The sequence below is a fragment of the Eulemur rufifrons genome, chromosome 7 (genome assembly GCF_041146395.1).
Source record: "Eulemur rufifrons isolate Redbay chromosome 7, OSU_ERuf_1, whole genome shotgun sequence".
In the NCBI taxonomy this organism is placed as follows: Eukaryota; Metazoa; Chordata; class Mammalia; order Primates; family Lemuridae; genus Eulemur; species Eulemur rufifrons.
The window spans coordinates 148,101,173-148,123,550 of record NC_090989.1 but is presented as its reverse complement, the minus strand read 5'-3'; the positions used below and the strand labels follow the sequence as shown (position 1 = coordinate 148,123,550).

Genomic DNA, 22,378 nt, shown 5'->3' with positions numbered 1-22,378 from the left:
TCAAGTGATCCTCCTGCCTCGGCCTCCCAAAGTGCTGCAGTTACAGGTATTTCCAAACATTCACTAATAACAACCTGCACAAACTAAGAGGAGATTAAATTCTGTCCATTTTAAGCACCTCAAAAGCAGGTAAGATCTTTTCAAACCAGAAAATAATAAGAAAGAAAGAAAAGGTATGAGCTGCACTTGGAGATATCACATTATGGAAGAGAATGAGCTTGGTCCCACTGGGCTCAGACTCTGTTTCTCACCTTTCCTGTGTGACCTTGGGCAGACAACGAAGGATCCCTCTGGAAAACAGGCTTTCTCATTTCTAAAATGGGGATAAGAACATTCTTCACCTCCGAGGGTTACTGGAAGGACTAAAAGTACTTGGAACATAATAAACGCTCAATGGATGTCACTTTCACTCATCACTAACCACCAGCATCTACAAACCATCCAGCAGAAATTAGAGAGAAAACCTGAAAAGGAGAATTCTGAATCCAAAGAGTGAGGCATCCAACAATATCCAAATCTCCACGGAACATTCTCAGGGGAGGAAACACCAGGAAGTTGATTAAATCTTACCACCTCACAGAATGGTGCCCCATTCACTCACTCACTCAACTTCCATTCATCCAGATTTCCTACTAACTCCACGACTCAACATCAGCTAACCAAGAATAAGCCATTTAAAGAATTATTTAACCTAAAAGTTAGTAATAATGCAGTTCAAAGAGGCTCACGTCTGTAAATCCTAGCCCTCTGACAGGCCAAGGTGGGAGGATTGCTTAATCTCAGGAGTTCGAAACCAGCCTGAGCAAGAGTGAGACTACGTGAAATAGAAAAATTAGTCTCAGCTAAAAATAGAAAAATTAGCCGAGTGTCGTGGCATGCGCCTGTAGTCCCAGCTACTCCGGAGGCTGAGGCTAGAGGATTGCTTGAGCCCAGGAGTTCGAGGTTGCTGTGAGCTATGATGATGCCACCACACTCTACCCAGGGCAATAGAGTGAGGCTCTGTCTTTAAAAAAAAGCATTATGTTGTTAAATATGTACATTTGTTGCAGAAAAGAAAACAACTAGAAAAAAATCTCACAAAAAGTGGGTGGTGGTTGCTAAATCAGTCATCTTTTTGTTTTCATTTTCCAAATTACCTAAAACCAGCACACTTTTGTGACCGGAAAGAACTGTTATTTTTAAAGCCTACCTTCCCCTAAAGACCATTTGTGTTCAATAAAAGGCCAGGCACCAAGAGTGAGGAATGGGGACGGTGCCATGACTCTTTAAAATCGTGACAAGTGTGCTTGCTTTCTCACCTGAAAGTCAGAAACGGACCCTACCTCTCAAGGCCATGCCACCACCAACAAAGTCACAGACTTTTCTTTAAACCCACACAAAAGGAAACTGAGGTACAGAGAAGTTCCGTGACTTCTTCATGGTGACAGCAGCGAGAGGTTTCAGAGCCAGGGCCGAGGTGCAGATTTAGCACCCACGGATTTAGGAGCTCGGGGGAGACCCTCTGAGAATGGCAGGGGGTGCCGCTGAGCACCTGCTGCATGTCCACACATGGGCCCCCACAGAAGCCTGGCAGGTGCTAAGAAAAGCCGGTGTGAGGATGACAAGCACGCGTTTGGTTTATGGGAGATGCTGGCAACACATCCAGGTGGGAGAGAGAAATGTAGACGTCACCTGCGGAGAGGCAACAACTAAAGCAGAGAAGGTGTGGGAGACAGGAGATCCCAAGACAGAACACTGACAAACGTCCACATTTAAGGAAAAGGGACTTAGCCAAAGACAAAAAGCCAGAGACAACTACTAGCCAGAGGAGGCAGAGGAGAACTAGGATGTCGCCACGAATGATTCAATCACACACAAAAACATGCTGAAAATAAAACTTCCAGAGGGAAACACTCTGAATAAGGTTTTTCATGTTTAATCATCACCCTCGTACCTCCTCCAACAAGAGCGCTTAGAAGATGGTATTTCACGATAAGGAGGCTCCTTGTTTTGGTTAGAAGTCAACCAGGAGTACCTGGAAATACAGAGAAGGCAGCAGCACATTCCTTCATGCAGCCAAGGGCTGGGCCAGGTGCCAGGCTCCACCCTCTGCACAGGAGGAGGAACAAAAGTAACATGATCTCTGCCTCCAAGGCCCCTGCTATCTGGTTGGTAAAATGAGCATAACATGGCGGGTAAGGGTGTGGGTTTGAAGTTACAAAGACTACCTGGCACAAAAAAGCAACAGCAGTGACAGAGGGACTTCCCCTGATGAGCCTGCATTTGCCATGGCCTCAAAAAGTGCCCAGCTCACTGACACTGCCAGCCAGTGGGCCCCAGTCTCATGTGCCTGGGCATCGGGGCTCCTGTGAATTGTGCTCTTTCCCTACCAGTGGTTGGTTGTGTGTCCCCAAACCTGTTTACATCCGTTATGCTTACTAATGTCATTACATAATTGCATTTATTATTTCATGAACAGTTATAAAAAGCAAGCATTGTTTCTATGAAAACGAAGTTTAAAATCTTCAAAGACACATTAAGGATTAAATGGCCAATTAGATTTAGGTGAAACTGTCATATATTTGAAAAAAATCATTTAAACAAAAAGAGGATTATGTACTGCAAACCTAGTACCTACGTCCCGGGGTGCTCAATGAAGGTAAAGCACTTAGCACAACCCTAGCAAGCAGTAAGCACTCACTAGATGTGAACCGTTATTATTATTGGTTATCACTACATAAGCAAATAATTACAAAGAGTGACAGGAGCTACAAAGGCAGGAAAAAAGGAAAGCAATACAAGTGGGGAGGACACCACAGATGGGGCGGCCCAAGAAGGCTTCTCAAGGAGAACACATTTGTGTTGAGAAACAAAGAAGAGAAGAGAAAGGGGAGGGGCAGGGGAGCAGCAGCCAAGTTGTGGGATTTGTGTGTCCGGGGGTCTGAAGCACCAGGGTGGCTGCCGTTGGGTAAGAGGAGGGTAGAATGAAGCTGGTTGGAGACAACCAAGAGCCAGGTCACGGGGTCTTTGAAGAGCCTGCATTTTATCCAAAAGGCAATGAGAAGCAATCGAGCAGCATAACCCAACTGGATTTCACAAAAAGACCAGCCAGGCTGCTATGCTGAAAGAGGACTGCAGAGAAGCAAGAGTGGAAGCCAGGAGAGCAGTCGCAGCCGTCCAGGGAGGAGATGGCAGTGGCTTCAATGAGGGTGGCAGCAGCGGGGCCAGAGAAGGGGTCTGGGATATACCCCGGGGAAGAACTAACAGGACCGGCAGATGCCAGGAGGACATGGAAACTAGATCATGTTGCAGTTATTAAGACAAATGTGTATGGAGGGAGGAAAATGCACTTTGGGCAGCGGATGTGTTAAGCTAATGACTGGGTAGATGAGGCTGGGGGAGGAGAGGAGAAGAAAGGAAGGTCAGGGTGGGCATAAATTTGGCAGCCACCAGCATGTGGCCGGAATTCCAGCCTTGGGAAGAGAGGATACAGAGAAGCAGGCTGGGCGCACCAACATTAGCGCAGCTCATCACAGCCACCTGAAGATCAGAAGGGCTGTTTCTGAGGACAGGGCGTGGGAAGGATACATAGTTGGTCCTCTGTGTCCACGAGTTCTGCATTTGCAGAATCTACCAACCACAGATCGAAAATATTAGGGGAAAAAAAGCAAAAAATAACAATACAACAAAAATTATTATAAATTTTTAAAATATAACAACTATTTACATAGCATTTACATTGTATTGGGTATTACAAGTAATCTAGATATGATATAAAGTATACGGAAGGATGTGCATAGTTTATATGCAAATACTTTGCCATTTTACATAAGAGACTTGAGTATCCGCAGATTTTGGTATCTGCAGTTGAGAGCCACTTATTTGGAAGTTGAGGGGAAGAGGAGAAAGAACTGGCGAAAGAGGCTAGAAAGACTGGCCAGAGAGTCAGGAGGGAAATCTGGGAGCAAGTGAGGTCCTGGAAGCCAAGCCAGGAGGGCGTCCAGAAGGAAGTGGCCTCCATGTCTGCCCTGCTCAAGGGTCGAGCAGGATGAGGGAAACAGGAACCTCCAGGTACAGTGGTGGGGGACGGGAGAGTCTAGTCAAACTCCCATGCCAGATGCTCTGGGTCCTCATGTCTTATTCTGGGCAGATTCCCACTCTCCTAGGATGAGGCCCATGTGAGTAAATTGTAAGGCATCAGGTTCCTCCTGCACACCTGTGAAACCAACTGTACGAACGCTCGTCACACCTGTGACTGCGTAGACAGGAGTAAATGAATAAAGGCAGAAGTGGGGGTGTAATACTACTGGAGGTTGCACTTTATGGGCACAACTCTCGAGTGCTGGGGTGAGGAGTGGGGAGACTACACATGGTTCCTGGCCCCACACCACCGGCTGGACAAGCTTAGCAAGTCATTTTACCCCGGGCCTCAGGAGCCCCATGTGTACAATTAAGTTGGACTAGATTAATGGTCTTTAACTTTTCATCTAAATTTAAATTTTTTTTTAAATTAAAATGGTTAAGAGGAGCTAGTTTAATATGCAGGTTCCCAGAGCCCACTCCCTCCTCCCACATAAGCAATATAAGCAATTCAGTGCAGGTTGCCGCTGAAGGCCTCAAGAGCTGCCTGCATTGGTCCAACCCAGTGCAAAGTCCCTGGGGTAGGTAATAGAAAAACATAACCCAGGAGAGTTTTTATCTCCTAAGTCAGAAAACCTCAGGTGGAACTCAAACAAATCAAGTTCTCAAAGGATTACAGGTGCATACCAGTCACTCAGTAAATACTGTTGGCTGAACCATTAAAATTATTTTACAGTAAAAGCAAACAGTAGAACAGTATCTTAAAATTCTTATTTGCTTCATAACCTTCTCTTCTTAGGAAAACAAACTGTCCCAGGTAAAGTCAGAGGTAGAGTGCTCAGTAGATCGTATGCAAGGAAGACAGAAAGATTTCTTTTCCAGACCAGTGCTTCCTTGCCAAAAAGCTACACAGAGAGGCCCCTGGAAGGAAGAACCTAAAGGTGTCATAGCCACCTAAAGACCAACGCAGCAACCTCTGTGTCTGGGGTCTGCTGAATGTTACGTGACTACAGAAGTCTACAGGACACATAGTCATCTCCACCTGGGATCGGAAAGCGTGACCTGCGGATCACACGCTGGAGATGAAAATTGCAGGGAGGAAGGAAACCTCATCTTCAAATTAAGCTACATCAGGCTGAGTGTCACTTGGGACAGTGACCACAAGCCATGGGGGAAAAAAAACGAACTTTGAATATGTTAGACATTTTTTTAAATAAATAAACTACTGATATATTCTGAAACTAAGATTTTGGAGTGGGTTTTGTGTATGTGTGTGTGTGTGTGTGTGTGTGTGCGTGTGTGCATTTCACCAGATGAGGTTTATTTTTTTAATTCTTTATTTTTTTGAGACAAGAGTCTTGCTCTGTTGCCCAGGCTAGCGTGCAGTGGCCTCATCACAGCTCACTGCAACCTCAAACTCCTTAACTCAAGTAATCCTTCTGCCTCAGCCTCCTGAGAAAAAGGGACTACAGGCACGCACAACCACGCCTGCCTAATTTTTTCTATTTTTAGTTGCCCAGCTAATTGTTTTTTCTATTTTTTAGTAGAGACGGGTCTTGCTCGGCTCAGGCTGGTCTCAAACTCCTGAGCTCAAGCGATCCTCCCACCTTGGCCTCCCAGAGTGCTAGGATTACAGGCGTGAGCCACTGTGCCCAGGCAAGGTTTATTCTTAAACTAGATTTTTTTTCTCTTTTTTATCTGTTCTGAGAGAGAGAAGTTAAAAGACAGAGTTAGACCAGACAATGCAGATTTGAATCTCAGCACCTCACCTTGCTAGTGTTGTGACTTTAGGGGAGGCTTCTACCTTCCCTGAGCCTCAGTGTCCTCATCTGTGGAACAGGGGTAGCAAGACTATTTAATTCAGAGGTAGGTCATGAGCGTGAAATGAGACACATGCAGCCCCAACAACAGTGCCTGGCACACAGCAAGCACCAAACGTTGACTATTCTTTCTTCCTGTTTGACCATCAAATGCCAAATGTCCCATATTTATGGCTACATTTGCTTTGTGGGTCATTTTCATTTTGTGCGTTTCTTGGATTCATCGGGAGTTAAAAATCCACTTGACTGGGGAAGTGTTGATACTTTTCTGAAAAAGTTATTCTACCACCTGGTAAAGGTGGATGCCCCAAAGCTCTCTCGCCTCTTCTCAGCGAGACAGGTTGAGGGCTGGATTTTAAAAGCTGGGCACTGTTTCTCCACTCAGGGGAATGGCACGTAGGAAAGGGGGCTGAGTCGTCTCACTGCCTGACCGCCAGGCCACGTCTGCCCTGTCTGTGCAGCGATGTGTAGCTGGCCCACAGGGAGCTCCTTATCCCCACTCCCACCCACAACAGAGAAGCACTGGCCTAACCGATGCGGAAAGTAAATCTAGACTGAAACAAGAGGTTATGTTGTCTTTTCACGTACCTCACAACTGACGCATTAACAACACAACAGTGAGTCATAGCACTGCAAGTCAGGCATCTCCTAGGTTACACGTGTGTAAACAAACACATGAGACCCAAAAAGGCACCAGGTACAGACCAGGACCTGTGTCTTCCAGCGACCTCTCTGCCCATCTGGCATGGCTCACAAGACTTAAAGTCATAAAATAACATAAAAAGGGAAACAATTGTATCTAGAACTTAAGAAAAGTCTGGGATATGAAAAAGAAAAATTCTGTGATGTGAGTGCTTCTTTATTAATGCATTAAATAACAAAATCTATCAGGACATCTAATAACAAATGTAATCTCAATGAAGTGATGAGTAAAGGCAGTAATTCAAAGTATCTGCCTCTACTGTAACATGACATGAAAATATCTATGATTTCTGCCGGTGACAAAGTCACAGGTCCTGCTAATACCACTGTCTACAGTCATGATGAAAGGAAGTGCTACATTTCAGTTCGAAGTTAACGAAACTAAAGACATAATTTTTTCTCCTTTACAAGTTCATAGAACTCCTAAATTCTCTCTGCAGGTCCTTTAGGGGTCCCAGGACCTCAGTGTGAGAACCCTGCTCTACAGTGTCCTATGTTTAAGAGTTAACGTCTGATCATTCAATTACTAGATACTGAACAAATAGCTACTTTGCTCTAAGTACAGGAACCACAGAAAAAAATACAGATTTAAGATAAGGCTTGGATGCAACCATGCTGTAAGAACTTGAGAATCTCTGCTTGATGTTTATGTTGGTTATTTCAGTTTTATTATTAGTTGTGTTAACCACTGCCAAATCCACCAGGATTGTTTTTCTTAAATATATAACAAAAAGTAAACAAACAAACAAAAAGACACAATCTCTGTTCAAGTCTACTGAAACTGTGGGTCGATGTTATGGAATAAACACTGAGCCTTCCATGCTTCCATTTCCTCTGTAATAAAACCAACCCTGCCCAACTGTAGACATTTTACAGGGATGAAATGAGGCAATTCGTGTGAAAGTTCTCTGAAAACTGTGTGGTGTTGCCCATGGATGGTGTTCCTATTGCACTGTGAATGAAGTGATTAATCAGTATGTTACGAGCGGGGCAAAGGAGCCTCCTACAATAGAAATGGTCCCTGAGGGGTCCTGCAGAATCACAGGAGGGTCTCCTAAGGAAGTGTTAAGTATCACAGAGAGATTTTCCAAAAAATAATTCTGTTATGAATTCTACTGTTCTGTTGTGAATTCTACTGAAGAATTCCTCTACAGGCTGAAGAAAGCAAATGCAAAACCTGCCAGGAAGTTACTCCTAATACCACCTAATACCACACTTCCTTGGTGGTACAAATGCCATGAGTAAATAAAAATGACTTGCAAAGAGCTTCCTACATGCTACAAGACACAATAGATGTTCTAAAGCTTCAACTTTAATATCAGTGCAAGTCTAACATGCTTCATATCTACTCTGGTGGATTACCCTATTTTTACTCCTATTGAAACTGATCATCCGCAGTTTTCACAAAGAAATTGTAGGGTTTGCATCAGGTATAAAAACACAAGTCAATTTAAACAAAAATCATTTTTTTTTCTTTTTTGAGACAGAGTCTTGCTCTGTCACCCCTGCTGGAGTGCAGTGGCATCATCATAGCTCACAGCAACCTCAAACTCCTGGGCTCAAGTGATCTTCCTGCCTCAGCTTCCCGAGTAGCTTGGACTACAGGCATGCGCTACCACACTGGCTAATTTTTTTCTATTTTTAGTAGAGATGGGGTCTTGCTCTTGTTCAGGCTGTCTTTTCTTATTAATATCTAATAGAGAGATCCTGAAAACAGCCCCAGATGCACCTTAAAGGAGATACTTGTAGTTCCAACTTGTTTATTATAAACGATCTCACAAATTCAAGAAAATTGGAGAGATCAGTCTGTATTAGTGAAAATCATTACAGAAAACTTTTAGAGATGCATTATAAGCTGGTTTTGAACCAAGTTATCTCCATGGAAAAGCAGGACTACATCTGCTTTTCCATGGAGAAGGTGACATAATGATATACAGATACATAAATGCCAGGCTGCCATGAATGTTTAAAGAATACAGTTGTTTCTAAAAAGGCATCTCTTGAATAAACATCAGAAATATCAAGTAATTTTTTTAATTATTGCTTTTTTCCCCCAAGTCTGCAATGTCAAGTTGCACAACCTTCTCATCAGGACCACACTGAAAAAAGCTCACCTAGTGTACTGGGCACCCTACCAGGGATTAGCTCTGCAGCCCATCCACATGATCGGCCCACTGCGACAGGGATATTTTGGCTCTCCAGAATAACCAGCATAGTGAGCTTTCACATAAGAGTCATCGGCCTTGGTACAAATGTCTTGCTATGTCACATAAATGAGCTGCCTAGCTCCCGATACCTTTGGTTTTAAATGCAGACAAACTCCTTCCCAACAGGAGTTTCTAAGGACTAACGTGGAACTTTTCATAAAAAGGGGGAAATGAGAGCATTTTCAAATTCTTCTGTATGGTTAAAAAAACGTTGCTCCAAATGAAAATCATACTTAGTCCCCACTACTCTAAAATTTCCATTTAGAACATTTACCATCGAGACCTGTTAGGTGACCAATCCTTCTAGCCACACTTCTCTGACCGCCTCTCTGGAGATGGCAGGCCAAAGCACATGCTCACCAGTACGAGGTCTCAGTTGAGGCCGTGGCTGAGGAGGACTGGTCATCATACTGATGTCACAACATGAAAGAGCAACTACTTACGGAAGTATTTCAGTGTCTCTTCAATTTGCTCGGTTGAGAGGTCAACGTTGGCATCTGGAGAAATAAGAGGTGTATGGAGCCAGTCGTCGTGGTCATAACCGTAGATGGTATCGGCTCTTAACTTATAATGGGGCAGCTGCTCCTCCAGCAGGCTAATGATCTCGACTTCCGGAAGATCGGTGCTGTTGCACACATCTAAAGAGAAGACCAAGAAATGAGCAACCAGAACTAGTTGGGGCCTCGCTGCTGCTAGTTAACTAAACTGTGGCCTACAGCAAGGGTCTTCGGTTACTTATGTACAGCATGCAGAAGCCAGAAAAGGCCATACCCGGAGTCTTTTTTCAATTTAAATTCTATTCTCAAAACTTAGAATTATGAAGGCCAGGCATGCTGGCTGTAATTCTAGCACTTTGGGAGGCCAAGGGGGGAGGATCACTTGAGGCCAGGGGTTCGAGGCTTCAGTGAGTTATGATTGCACCACTGCACTCCAGCCTGGGCAACAGAGTGAGACCCTCTCTCTAAAATAATTTAGAATTATGTATGCACACTGCCAACACCTACCCAAGACAGTTCCAGCTGTTTAGTGCCCACTATTTGGGGAGAAAAGCCAAAATTCTTGAGCCTTCATTATCTGGGCTCTTTCCTCTAACTCTTTCTGTGGCCATTCTCTTTCAAGCACCCTTCATGTAAGTCAAACCAGTTATAATTTCAACAATACACTTAACTTTTTCCTGCCACTCTTTTACCATTCAAGCTGTCCCCCTCACCTAGAATTTTGTCTTCATTTATTTATTCACCTGTTCATTCATACATCCTTCCTTCCATCCATCTATCCATCCATATGTATCCTGAATACCAGAGGCACAGGAGACACAATGGTGAACACAATAGTCATGGTCTTGCCTGTGCAACACTGGTATTCTTACGGGGGGGGGGGGGGGGGTGTTCAACAATTACTCCAGGAGGTGCCCATCCTTCAAGGCATAGCTTGGTTATCACCTCTTCCCTGACTGGTGTTTTGAGCACTCCAAGAAGAATTAATCTCTCCCTCCCCTTTTTATTCTATATTCAGACAGCATTTTGTCAGAACTTCTGTTACTACACTTACTAAGTTTTATCTTCTGGGTATTTTAGTATCTGATTCATCTTACTGTGAGAAGGCAAATTTCCATACATAGTTATCCTCGATCCACCACCTGTACCCCACAGCTCCTGGCTCGGGGTGCGTAATAATGGCTGTATGGTGAACCAATCACATTCATTCAGGCCTTTTAATTAAACTGTGAGCATGACAACATGGCAAACATAACCAGGACATATACAATCTTACCCTCCTTCTTCACCCCAGCATTTACTTATCAAAGGAGAAATGCAGAGAACGAATTAAATAAATGCTAACGGGTGAGTGACAATTATCTGTCAACTAATTCTGACTTCACCCACTGGATCAGTCCACTTCACACAAGGCGTTGGGACCTGTGATGGGAAAGGGCTGGTGGGAGCAGCAGGGGGCTTGTCGACCTGTAAACAAACTGAGTGCCTGTGGTGCACACAGCTGGGCAGGAGCAGACGGTTAACTCAGTCTTTTGTTCTAGGAATGAATCTTCAACCAAGAAAAACCAATCAAAAGATAAGGATACTGTTGGGGTCAAACCTTAACAAAGTTGTTGTGCCATGTTCTTGCCCTAAAGTGGGAAACAAAGGTGGGAAGGACTGAGCACATACTGCAGTCTCTGTCCCTCCCCAAAGTGTCAGAAAAGACAGGGGAGAAAAAAACACTCTTGATAAATCAAACCACACAACAGCATGGGAAAATGAGGAGGAGGTGCTGAGGATGGATCAAAACTATGAGCTAGTCCTAAAACATGGAAGGTAGGATCCAACTTAAAGAGAAAGGCCTAGCCTCGCATGCATGCGTGTGCGTATACACACACACACACACACACACACACACACACACGAAATGAATGCAAAGGCGGGAGCGGACCCTGGGGTGCTCCACATTAGGAGGCAGCTGTCAGAGGGAGCAGGAAGGGCCTGGGGCAGGGATTCCTTGGAGAACCAAAGCAGGAACAGCAGGCACTGGTCACACCCAGGTAGTACCTGGGACACCTGTCCCTAGAAGAACAGTCATGCCAGAGAGTTACCAAAATCCCTGTCCTTTTGTGTTTAATAAGGCAGGCACGCAGTGGGGGGGAAAAATATGGAATCCCAGGAAAAGAACGCACAGTTATGAATCATCGCCCCTCAGGCAGGAGCCCACTGAAAACACCTGTCAGCACCCACCCCTCCCACAACTTCCCACCAGCCCACACCACCCTTTCTCACTCAATTCAATGTGCAAACCTTCGCATATTGCCTAGAACATTTGCATAGAACATTTGCATTCCAGGAAGTCAACACAGGTTTTCAAAGAGCTAAGGAAAGAGTTAATAATTAGGAGGTGAGTGTATTCAGAATTTGATTTGCAGCTTGAGGGAAGCAGCTCAGTCCTGCAGGGGGACTCCATCTGAATGCTGAGGCTTCTCTGCCTAATGTGGGAAATTTCACAGCAAGCACACTTGGCATTTCAGCCAGCCAAAAACCAGATCAGACTAGCTCTGTCACTTTGCAAAGGTCTGCCAGGAACAGAAATTATGTCCTCCTTCAGGACAGAACAACAGCCCAACCTAAGACAGAAGATTTCTCATATTTCTTCTCATCTGCCACTAGCAACAAAACATCATCCAAAAGGATCAAGATGAGTCTGTAATAAGCAAATATTTCCTCTTCTCACCATCGAGTGAAGGGTAAGTTCCCATAAAGCTCGTCTCCAGGAAAGGCCTCACAGCTATAAAATGCCACCATGTGGCCTAGGGTACATGAGGCCAAGGAGGGCCCAGTCGGCGGCACCTCTTGGCTCAACATGGGTCGGATCAAACCATCATTCCACAGCAGCTCCACAAAAGGCAGTGCCAGCCTGTCCCTAGGAGAACAGGCAGGGGACCAACACATTCCCGCATGACACACCCACAGGCAGGCTGGAATCCTCTGGTGTCAATGCTATTTGGTCGTGGGGAAGGCAACAGACGCCAGGAAAAGAAAACTCCCTTCTAAGAATAACATGTCACTCGTGAGCATGCTTTCAGCTGCTCAAAGCTGAGACTTGACCTGTCCTTCAACATTTCCAGGGCTGAAGGTCAACCTATTTACAGTGTGGGTCCTTGTGCCTAAGAGATATCATTTTCCTTAAAGCATATGATGACCAGCGAGATAAAGTATCAAAAGGTGAGGCTGTGCCAAAATGCCCTTTTTTAAAACTCTGTATATTTGATTTTTTCTGTAACGTGACCAGCCATATAAACAAGTTTTCAGATGCTTGGAAGACTTAGAGAATCAGGGCACAGGAGAGGATTGTGGAGACAGCCTATGGAGCTCTCCTTGACCTTGGCCACAGGGCCAGAGGCCCCAAAGACCCCCTGTGGAAGTGGACACCATGTTTGCCACATGGGGAAGACACATCCAAAGCCCGGGGACTGGTAAATCTAATATGGAACCTTCAAGAATTCCCCAAGAATGCTCTCAGCGTGCCAAACACCAGGCCAGGTGGCTTCAGAGCATTCTCTGACCCTCACAGCAACCTGGAACATAGATATTATTTGCTCTGTCTTGGAAATGAGGAAACCGAGATGCACAGGGACTGTGGAATATCTTGTTGGTCAAGGTCCTGCCGCCAACTAAGTGGCAGATCCAGTATGAGGAGCCTCAGCTGTATGACCGAAAGCTACCCTCTTCTCTCTGCCACCTTCTGCCCATGTCCTGGGAGGGTACACTTGAAATGCTGGGGAATTTCCAGGATATCATCATCAGGAAGTTTTTGTTCTTCACAGGTAGAAGACTTCCTACCTGTGGTAGGGATGCTCAATTAAACACACTGACAAATTAGGAGGGTGTAGAAATGATTTTTCCTTTTAAAGCACAGGAAACAGAGCCAAGAATTGAAGTAGCTTGTCTGCAGAACCATGGAGGGTCAGTGGCCAGAGTAGGACAGCCCTGCCCTCTCTCCTGGAGCTTATTCAAGCTCCGGGTCTGAAAGGACACTGCTGGCCCGGCCTGGAGGAAAGGAACCCTCATGCTCTCTGTGGTCGTCATTTCTCCACAGTTTCAACTCATACTAGTAACAAACTATAAAAATGTGTTCTCAGGTAAGTTTCGAATAGAGAGCATCAATTTCCTTTTGAACCCAAATCCTAACAGGTCCACGGCTTCTGGCAGATCTGTAGTAGCAACAGCCCAATCCCCACCGACCCCTAGCCTGTCAACCATCAAAAGACCAGGCTGGGCAGGAAGATCAGGGGAACACCTAACCCTCAGCATCTCCTCCTTCCCCAGTTACTATGACAGCCCTCGTGGTCACTAGTGTGAACCAAAAATAAAACCCTAAGCCCTCTGCTAAATGAATGGACCCCTCTTAGCCCCTCAAAACTAAGTCCCCAGCCACGCCCGGATGGGAGAGACAAGGCACAATTACACACAGACATGACTTCCCTTCATAAATATTCATGACGCCTCCTACAGCTTGTTGAACAGGTACATTTGATCACCCCACCCAGTATAAAATCTTGTTCCCTTTAGTCTCTTCTTTGAAGCAGGTGTGCCTGGCTTTAGGCACAACTCTGCCTCCCAACCTGTTGGGATGGCTAGTGGGCAGGTTGCTATGCTTTATGAGAAATAAAGCTCTCCTATTTCCAAAGTACAAACCTCATTAATTTTTTTTTTTTTTTTTAGTTACCACTAGTTATATTGCTGCTGGTGCCATCTTTGGAAGGTGCTTTTTAAATCATGCTATTGCTCTCCGTTAAAAACCTCCCAGCTCCCTATAAAGCGCTTCATGATTCAGCCTGCACCTTCCTAGGGCAGAGGCTACTGAGTGTTTCCCAACATCCTGCTTCCTCCTTTTGGTAATGTAACCCCCAAGACGTGGACGGGCCCATGGCCACCCAGCTGAAAACCGCGTTTCGCGGCTTTCCCTGCAGTAAGGCAGATCCACACGCCTGGGGAATGGGATGTAAACAGAACTTGCCAGTCGTGCTCATTCACCCTTTCAGCTGCTGAGTTGGACGGGTGCTGGAGCCATCTTCACCTGCACAGGTAAAGACAATGCCCAGGAGATGACCAGAGAAGCCCTGGCTGCCTGGGACAACCTGGTGGAGAGAGTGCTCATGGACCACCTTCTGTATAGACTTTTAAGAGGGGAAAAAAATAAACGGCTCCCTCAGTGAAGCGATGGTTACCAAATGTTTTGGTCTCTGTTAAAGCAGCTAAATCGATACCCAAACAGCCTTTCTTGTCACACTCAGCCTCTGCTATTTTCTCCAATCTTCCCTCACTTAAGCCACACCAACTTCTCACCATTCTCCAAACGTGTTTTTTCACAAATCTGGGTTTTCACACCGGCTGTTTCAGCTGCACAGAATGCCCTTCACCGCCCAGCAAACTCCATCTTAAAATGTCACTCAAATGTCACCCTGTATTGCAAAGCCTCCCTGGACCTCTCTGCTCTGGCTTCCACACACAGCACTTAGTACAGAAATGACTTCACTACAATGTGATAAGTGTTTTCTCCATGTCTCTTCCCCACTAACTGTGAGCCCCTCAGGACAAAGGGCTTTGAATTACCCACCTCTGCATCAACCCTGCCCTCAGCGCCTTGCCGGCAACAGTAAGCACCAGATAAATAACGGAACAAAGGGGAGGAGGAAGCAGCAACCATTGCAGGTCTAGTCTGTCAACCCGCCGCCTGCCCAGGATGGACAAGCCCAGCCTTCAGCACGAAGCAGGTGGAGCCACCTCGTGTCAATGTCTTTTCAAGCACCCCTTGGTATCACCCTAGGTCTTTTTCCAGCATGGAGGAAAGTCCCATGGGGAAATGAATGTCCCCTCAACCACTCGGCAAATGCTGATCCAATACCCGCCATTCTTATGGCACCACTTTGGGAGCAGAACATTACCGGGCTCTTTACCTCTTCAGAACTATAACCCTTCCTTGGCTTTCTCCAAGGCATAAGATTTGGAGTAGACCCTCCTACCAGGGACAAGGGCTTCCTTTAGGGCAGCTTCGGAGGTAGCAGAGGGTGCTGGAGCCTGCTCAGCACCTGGCAGGTCTAGGGCTGTAGAAGCAGCTACTTCCATTCTACACCTGGCTGGGCTACAGCCTCACCCCCACAGAGGGGATAGGAGGAGGTTCCTCCATCTAGGGATTTGCACTGATGCTCAGGTGACATGCCAGCTTCACAAAACCTGCCAGGTGTCTGAGACAATGCTTACATTTCACAGCAGAGGCAACAGCTCCAAATTAATGTCCAACATTTAGAGCTCAGAGACTCTCATGTAAATATACAGATCCCTGGCCTCTTGGAAGAAGGCAGCATATCTAGGATCCAGGGCCCTCCCCCTCAGCAGAGCCGCTAGATGCTCTGAGTGGTGGCTGCCCCCACATGGAGAGTAGGGTAGTCCCAAAGGGGTTTCTGGCCTCTTGCCTGCACGCCAGAGCTGGAGGGCTCTGGTCCCAGGAGAACTGAGACCTGCACAGCTCGGGGGAGGGCAGAGTATGCAGAAATCTGTCTAGAAGGAAAATAGCCCTAAATACTCACCCAGTCTGCAGGAGACCTGGGAAAACAGCAAGGGGAGAGGAAAGAATAAAAGAAGGGGGAGATAAAGAGGAAAGGCAGAGGGCACAGAGGAAAGGGGAAAGAAGGACGCCAGGGGAGAGACAGACGATGGGAGGAAACCAGAACCACGACTGCCACCTGCTGGTAAGATCTGAGAGGAGCTGAGTGCCAGCCAGCAGGATCACAGCCTTGGTTCACCCTGTCACCCTGCCAAGTCACATCTTCATCTGTCTGGGACTCAGTTTCTTTATCTGTAGAACAAAGGCATGAGGCTGCAGAAAAGCTCTCTTCACATCCTCAACTTCTCTGAGCAGCTAGAACAGGGTCACACACTCCAAGGGCTGTGTCTGAGGGCGGCCACCACTCACAGCACTTCCCTGCCCCACCGAGGCAGCGGGCCCCTCCTCGTCGACATGCTGACTCCTTCTGAGAGACCGGGGATCTGCATTTTTGTGTGAGATTCCCTGATTTCTAAATGCCAGACACTAACTGAGGGCCAAGTTAAACATGCGTGCCTCCGGTTTGCTTGCTGGGATCTCCCATCCTGGTGCCTCACTCAGGGTCTTGGGAGAACGTTTTAGGCTACGTTAAAGGTGACAATCAAAGAACAAGAAAAGGAACCTTCACTTATCAGATAAGGCCCCATTACAGTGGCTTGTCTTTTTTCTATTTTTAATTCCCTGTCCCTACCCGATGCCATTTCTTTGCCCATCAGGTTTCCATTTGGCCGTAAGGGCAGTGGGTGAGGAGCGTGACCCCAGGTCTGTGCTTGAGCAAATTCTGTCTCCAACCATTACCTCTGGCAGTGACTGCAAACCCGCAGCAATGTTTGAAAGGCTCCCTAAGACGAGATTCCTCACCTCCTCAGCCACTGGTAAACCATTCTGTACAGACTTGGAAACATTTTCTTGAAATTGTAAGGATTAACACATTAACTGCCATGAGAGTTGCATTTAACTCACTCCAGTTTTGACCCCGTGGCCACGTGAAGCATATATAAAATCTTACTTGATGTTCTTATTGCTACAATATGGACAATTTAATGCTAAAAACATGGGTTAAATGAAGTCAATAAATTTCATTTTTCTGTTTATGTTTACCTTTAAATTATAATCGAAGTTTTTATTCTATTTTCATAATAAAACACAGTGGACCCAAGGAAAAGTTTCTGATTTTTTGCGTGGCAGTCAATATGTTAAAGGGCACAGACTCAAAGACTCACACATAGGCCATATTAGTGACAGGGACATAAGTGATACTTGGTAACTGGTGTCTAAGAGACAACCTTCCAGAAAATTCCTCTCTATCATGGAATCATGCAGTTTAGAGTCAGAGAACTTTTTTTTTTTAAGAGACAAGCTCTGGCTCCATCACCCAGGCTGGAGTACGGCGGTGTGAATATAGCTAACTGTCCTTTTTTTTTTTTTTTTTTTTTTTTTTTTTGAGACAGAGTTTCACTCTGTTGCCCAGGCTAGAGTGCCGTGGTGTCACCCTAGCTCACAGCAACCTCAAACTCCTGGGCTCAAGCAATCCTCTTGCCTCAACCTCCCGAGTAGCTGGGACTACAGGCATGCACCACCATGCTCAGCTAATTTTTTCTGTATATATTTTTAGTTGTCCATATAATTTCTTTCTATTTTTAGTAAAGACAGGGTCTCATTCTTGCTCAGGCTGGTCTCGAACTCCTGAGCTCAAACAATCCACCTGCCTTGGCCTCCCAGAGTGCTAGGATTACAGGCGAGAGCCACTGCACCCAGCTTGTCATCTTGATTCCTGGGCTCAAGCAATCCTCCCACCTCAGCCTTCTAAGTAGCTAGGACTACAGGTACATGCCACCACACCTGGCTGAATTTTTTTTTATTGTTGTAGAGAGGTCTCACTATGTTGCCCAGGCTGGTCTCAAACTCCTGGCCTCAAGCGATCCTCCTGCCTCAGCCTCCCGAAGTACTAGGATTACAGGTGTGAGCCACCATGCTTGGCTAAGGAAATTCAGTCTCAGTCATTATTTTCTATACCACAAAAGTTGTGATTCCACAAGTTACAAAGGGACCATCAGAGCTAAAAACTAATGACTCAATCACTTCATTTAATGGATGAAGATACTATGCTCAGAGAGGTTGAGGAAGTGGTCAAATGTCACAGAGTAAACCAGCAATAAACCCGAGACTGGTGCTCAGCCTGTTCCAAGTCCCACCATGCAAGGGGCCTCATAAAGTAGCAACAAAAGCTGCAGATACTGATTTGTTCTCCACTGTTTGCCCAGCATCCAGAACCCTGCCTGGTAAACAGTAAGTGCTTAATATATATTTGCTGAACAAATGCAAAGCATTTGTATCTATTACAGTATTTTCATTTACTCTCACAAACCAGCCAGTGCAGGACAAGGATCATAAATGAGGAAACCAATGTCTAAAAGATAGAAGGGGAAACTGAGGCCCAGCGAGGTTCAGAGACATGGCGAGGTCCCGAGGCTAAGCAGTGGAGGACCAGGAGCAGGACCTCTGACTCCCTCCAGCCCCCTCCCCTCCCCTCGGCAGCACTGCCTCCTGGCTCACACTCCACCCCAAAGGGACAGGTCCAAGTCTTCCTTTTCCCTTCTGCCTCTCCCCACTGAGGGGCAGCTCACTTGCTGTGAACAGCAAAGAGGGTCTCCAGAAAAGGGAGGAGGACAATCAGAGAAACCCGCCTGGAACCGGAAAGGAAAGGCTAATGAAACCACGCTTCAGAGACAGAAACAAAAACCGACACTGGGGAGTTCTCTGGAATGGCTGTGGCCTTAATTACCACCAAAAGCAACTCTTTCTAAGAAAGGGGATAAACAACTACACGGTTCAATTCCACGTAGACTGGTGTCAGGTACTGAGCTATCACCTAATCTCACTCACACACACACACACACACACACCCCCCCTCCAATGATACATACCTGAAAGGAGCAGCTGAGCGGACATAGCCTGTCCACCCAACTTAGTTGCATGTAGAAACAGGGTCTTCGATGTGAGGCTAAAGGGCGATCTTGTGCAACGGAAAGCGGCACAGTCCACTGGAACATGCCGGCTTGTTGTGCAACAAGAGAGGGCAAGAGGGGGCAGGGCAAGGGGAAGAAGGAAGGATCCCGCTATGGAGGCCCCAAACTCTCAAAACCAAATTCAGTGTTTTTCAGAAACAGTAACTCCAACAGGCTTTATACAGAAATCTACAAAAGCAGGTGATAATTATTACAGGTTAGATCGATTCTAATACTAAGACAGAAAGCTATAATTGTGCAGAAATTTATTTTATTTTAAAGGGAAAAATTCATGTTTGTAAGTCCAGCCCAGAGTTAAACCTCTAGGAAAATACTCAAAAAATGAAGTATTACTGTCCATTTAAATTTGCTTTACTAGGAAATAGAAAAAATACTTTGGATTTCTGATTTTCTCGATAATTTCTCTTAAAAGTGTATCTTACAATTATTAAATAACCAGGGGAAGATTATTTTACATGAAAATATCCAGTGTTGTATGATTGCAATTAAAGTGCTCACGGCTGAACCAGTGTTTAGACAGATGGAGCCGGTATAAACTGGAAAAACACTTGCAGTAAACAGTCTGACAGCAGGTTTGGGAAACCAACAATTTGTCCATGATCCTTAAACCAGTAATTACACCTGCAATGAAATCTAAGAAAGTCATCCAAAAAATCAAAAGTGCAAAATAATTAAACATGTTTATGATATACCTGATAAAGTTAAAAACATGCATAACCAGGTTTCCCGAAAGTTAAACACAGAATTACCATATGATGAGGCAATTTCACTTCTGGGCATATAGTCAAAAGAAGTGAAAGTGGGGAATGGAACAGATTTTGTACCCGTGTTCATGGTAGCATTATTCACAATAGCCATAAGGTAGGAAAAAACCCTAAAGTCCATCAACAGATGAATGGCTAAACAAACTGCACCCCAGCTAGAGTGCAGTGGAGTCACTATAGCTCAAACTCCTGGGCTCAAGCAATCCTCCTGCCTCAGCCTGTTTGAGTATCTCGAACCACGGAGGGCACGACCACACCTAGCTAATTTTTCTATTTTTTGTAAAGAAAGGGTCTCGCTCTTGTTCAGGCTGGTCTCCAATTCCTTTCCTCAAGCAATCACCTCTGCCTCCCAAAGTGCTAGGATTGCAGGCGTGAGCCACCGTGCCTGGCCAACATCTTGAATATACTAAATGCCACAGAACTGTACACTTTAAAATTATTAAATGGCTCTCTCTCCCTCCACACCCCCCCCACCTCACGTTCCTCTCTCCTCTCTGCTCTCTCTGCCACAGGAGGATAAAAGGAGAAGATGGCCATCTGCAAAGCAGGATGCGGGGCCTCTCTACACACCAGATCTGCCAGCACCTTGAGCTGCCCAGTCTATTGTATTCACTTACAGCTGCTGCAACTAAGGCAAGTCCTGACACCTCAGTGAGAATGAGTTACTCTCTTGAAAAAGGAGGAGCCATCAGTATGAACACATGGGACACAGGGATCACTAGGAGACGGGGGGAAGAAGGGGGAAACAGCAAAGAAAGGGGAGGTGGAAGCAGAGACAAACCCGACATCCTAATCCTGCCTTCCCAAGACAGACCCTGGCTTCCACTTAGGCCTTCTGTTCCCAATTCTCTTAGACTCTGAATCTCCCCATTCCATGCTAGGTGACCAGGAGATGGAAAGTGCAGCAGACAAAGGGAAGTGCATAAAGCCTTAATGCTATAAATTACAGCAGTGTTTAGTAGTCAAAAAGTTGAAAAACAATGGTCCTTCTTGGCTCCAGAGAGAAATCAGTGAGAGAGATGGCACCGGCTGGCTTCCTGGAGACGTAGATCCTGAGCTGGAGATTAGCAGGCAGAAGGGTGATTAGGCGAGCTCTGGGGGTCATCACCTACGAAAGGAAACGCAAGGAAAGGGAGAGGTCTGACAGGGGGAAGCCTCAGGCTGGACTATTCTGAAGATGGGATGACCCTTCAAAGATGCCTTGAATTGGGGCAAGAGGGCTGGGCCTTTATCCCCCCCAACACAGACCAGTAATTGAATGCAGACCACCCCAGAAAGGGACTGTCCCCTTAGGCAAGGAAACTCTCTTCAACTGAGGCCATCGCTGAAAGGGACTGTCAGCTGAGAGCTGTTGGCCTACAGCATCCCTAGCAGCTGGCGGAGTAAGACCCTCAGCCCTGAAGGGGGAATCCGAGCAGTGCGTCCCAGTGACCACCACAGAGAGAAAACCAGTACCCACCACAGCGCTTGATGTGTGTAGTCACTCGATAAACATTTGATAGAGGAAAAATAAATGATTACATGGTAAATGCTATGTGTATTTTAACACACGCATACACACAAAAACTAAAAAGTGTCCCTGTTTAAAAATCACAATGAGACACTATTACATACTACCTATTAATAGAATGGCTATCATCAAAAAGACAGATAATGCCAAGAGTCAGAGAGGAAACTTAAACATTACTGATGGGAAGGAAAAATGGAATAGCCACTTTTACAGCAGCACAACTCTGTAAGTCAACTAAAACAATCATCGCATTGTACAGTTTAAATGGGTGAATTCTATGGCATATAAATTATACCTCAATAAAGCTGTTTTTCAAAAGTGTCCTTTCTTGGACAAATGGTCACCCTAGCTCTGGCCAATCATTTAGGAGATAATTTTGAAATCAAAACAACAAAAGGTTATTAAATATAAATGGGAGTGCATATATGTTTATAAATTATTTCTGCACATCTCTATATGTTAACTGTCATATCTTCAATAGACTTTTTAAAAGATGTTCATTGTATTACCAAAAACAACGTCCAGGTTTAGCAAAAGGACAGTATTTAAGTAAATCATATCAGCTAAACGAACTGTTACAAAGCCATGAGAATCAATTATCTGTTCATTTCTGGGGAGGGCCATCTTGGACAGAAACTGGAATGAAGACCTGGGGGAACAGTGTTCTGGCAGAGGAACAGTAAACACAAGGAAAGGCCTGCGGCAGCCAGCACAGCTGGCGCCAAGGGAGGGGAGAGCAAAGGAAGACGAGGAAAGAGAGGCCACGGCACCCAGGAGCTTTGGGCAGCAGCAGGGAGTGTGGACTTACTCCACCTGCAATGGGAAGCCACTCCGAAACAGCTGCATGACTTGAGGCAAGGATTAAACCGGTCACTCTGGCTGCTGTGTGGACAGATGAAGGGGCTAAGGGTCAGGGGGGTAGTGAGGATGCCACTGCCACAGCCCAGACAAGAAACATGGCGGGTGTGTAGAGAGCAACACTAGTGGGAGCAGTGATTGGATTCCGGAAACACTCTGAGGGTAGAGATAGCAGTGCTTGCCGATGGACTGGGTGGAGTTATGAAGATGACACAGCCAAAGAGAAAAATGCTTATAAAATAAAGGGTGAGAAGGGACTTTTCATATAGATTACAATTATGTGAAAACTATGGATATGTTGTTTTTTTATAAGCAGTTTATTACAGAATTCGATATT

The 22,378-nt window shown here is 45.6% G+C and overlaps 1 protein-coding gene across 5 annotated transcripts in view; it reads right to left on the bottom strand.

Annotated features, from left to right (window-relative positions):
• TRAK1 (trafficking kinesin protein 1) overlaps positions 1 to 22,378 on the bottom strand; it is a 116,278-nt gene that overhangs the window by 73,485 nt on the left and 20,415 nt on the right. For 4 of the 5 annotated variants that reach the window (XM_069475569.1, XM_069475563.1, XM_069475564.1 and 1 more), the window contains exon 2: positions 9,232 to 9,426. Coding sequence is in view for 4 of the 5 variants with exons in the window: in XM_069475563.1 (XP_069331664.1) it covers positions 9,232 to 9,426 (195 nt within the window). In the remaining variant the exon portion in view is untranslated. Of the gene's footprint in view, positions 1 to 9,231; positions 9,427 to 18,807; positions 18,861 to 22,378 lie in introns of those variants that run through there. The other variant, XM_069475565.1, reaches the window with a different exon arrangement.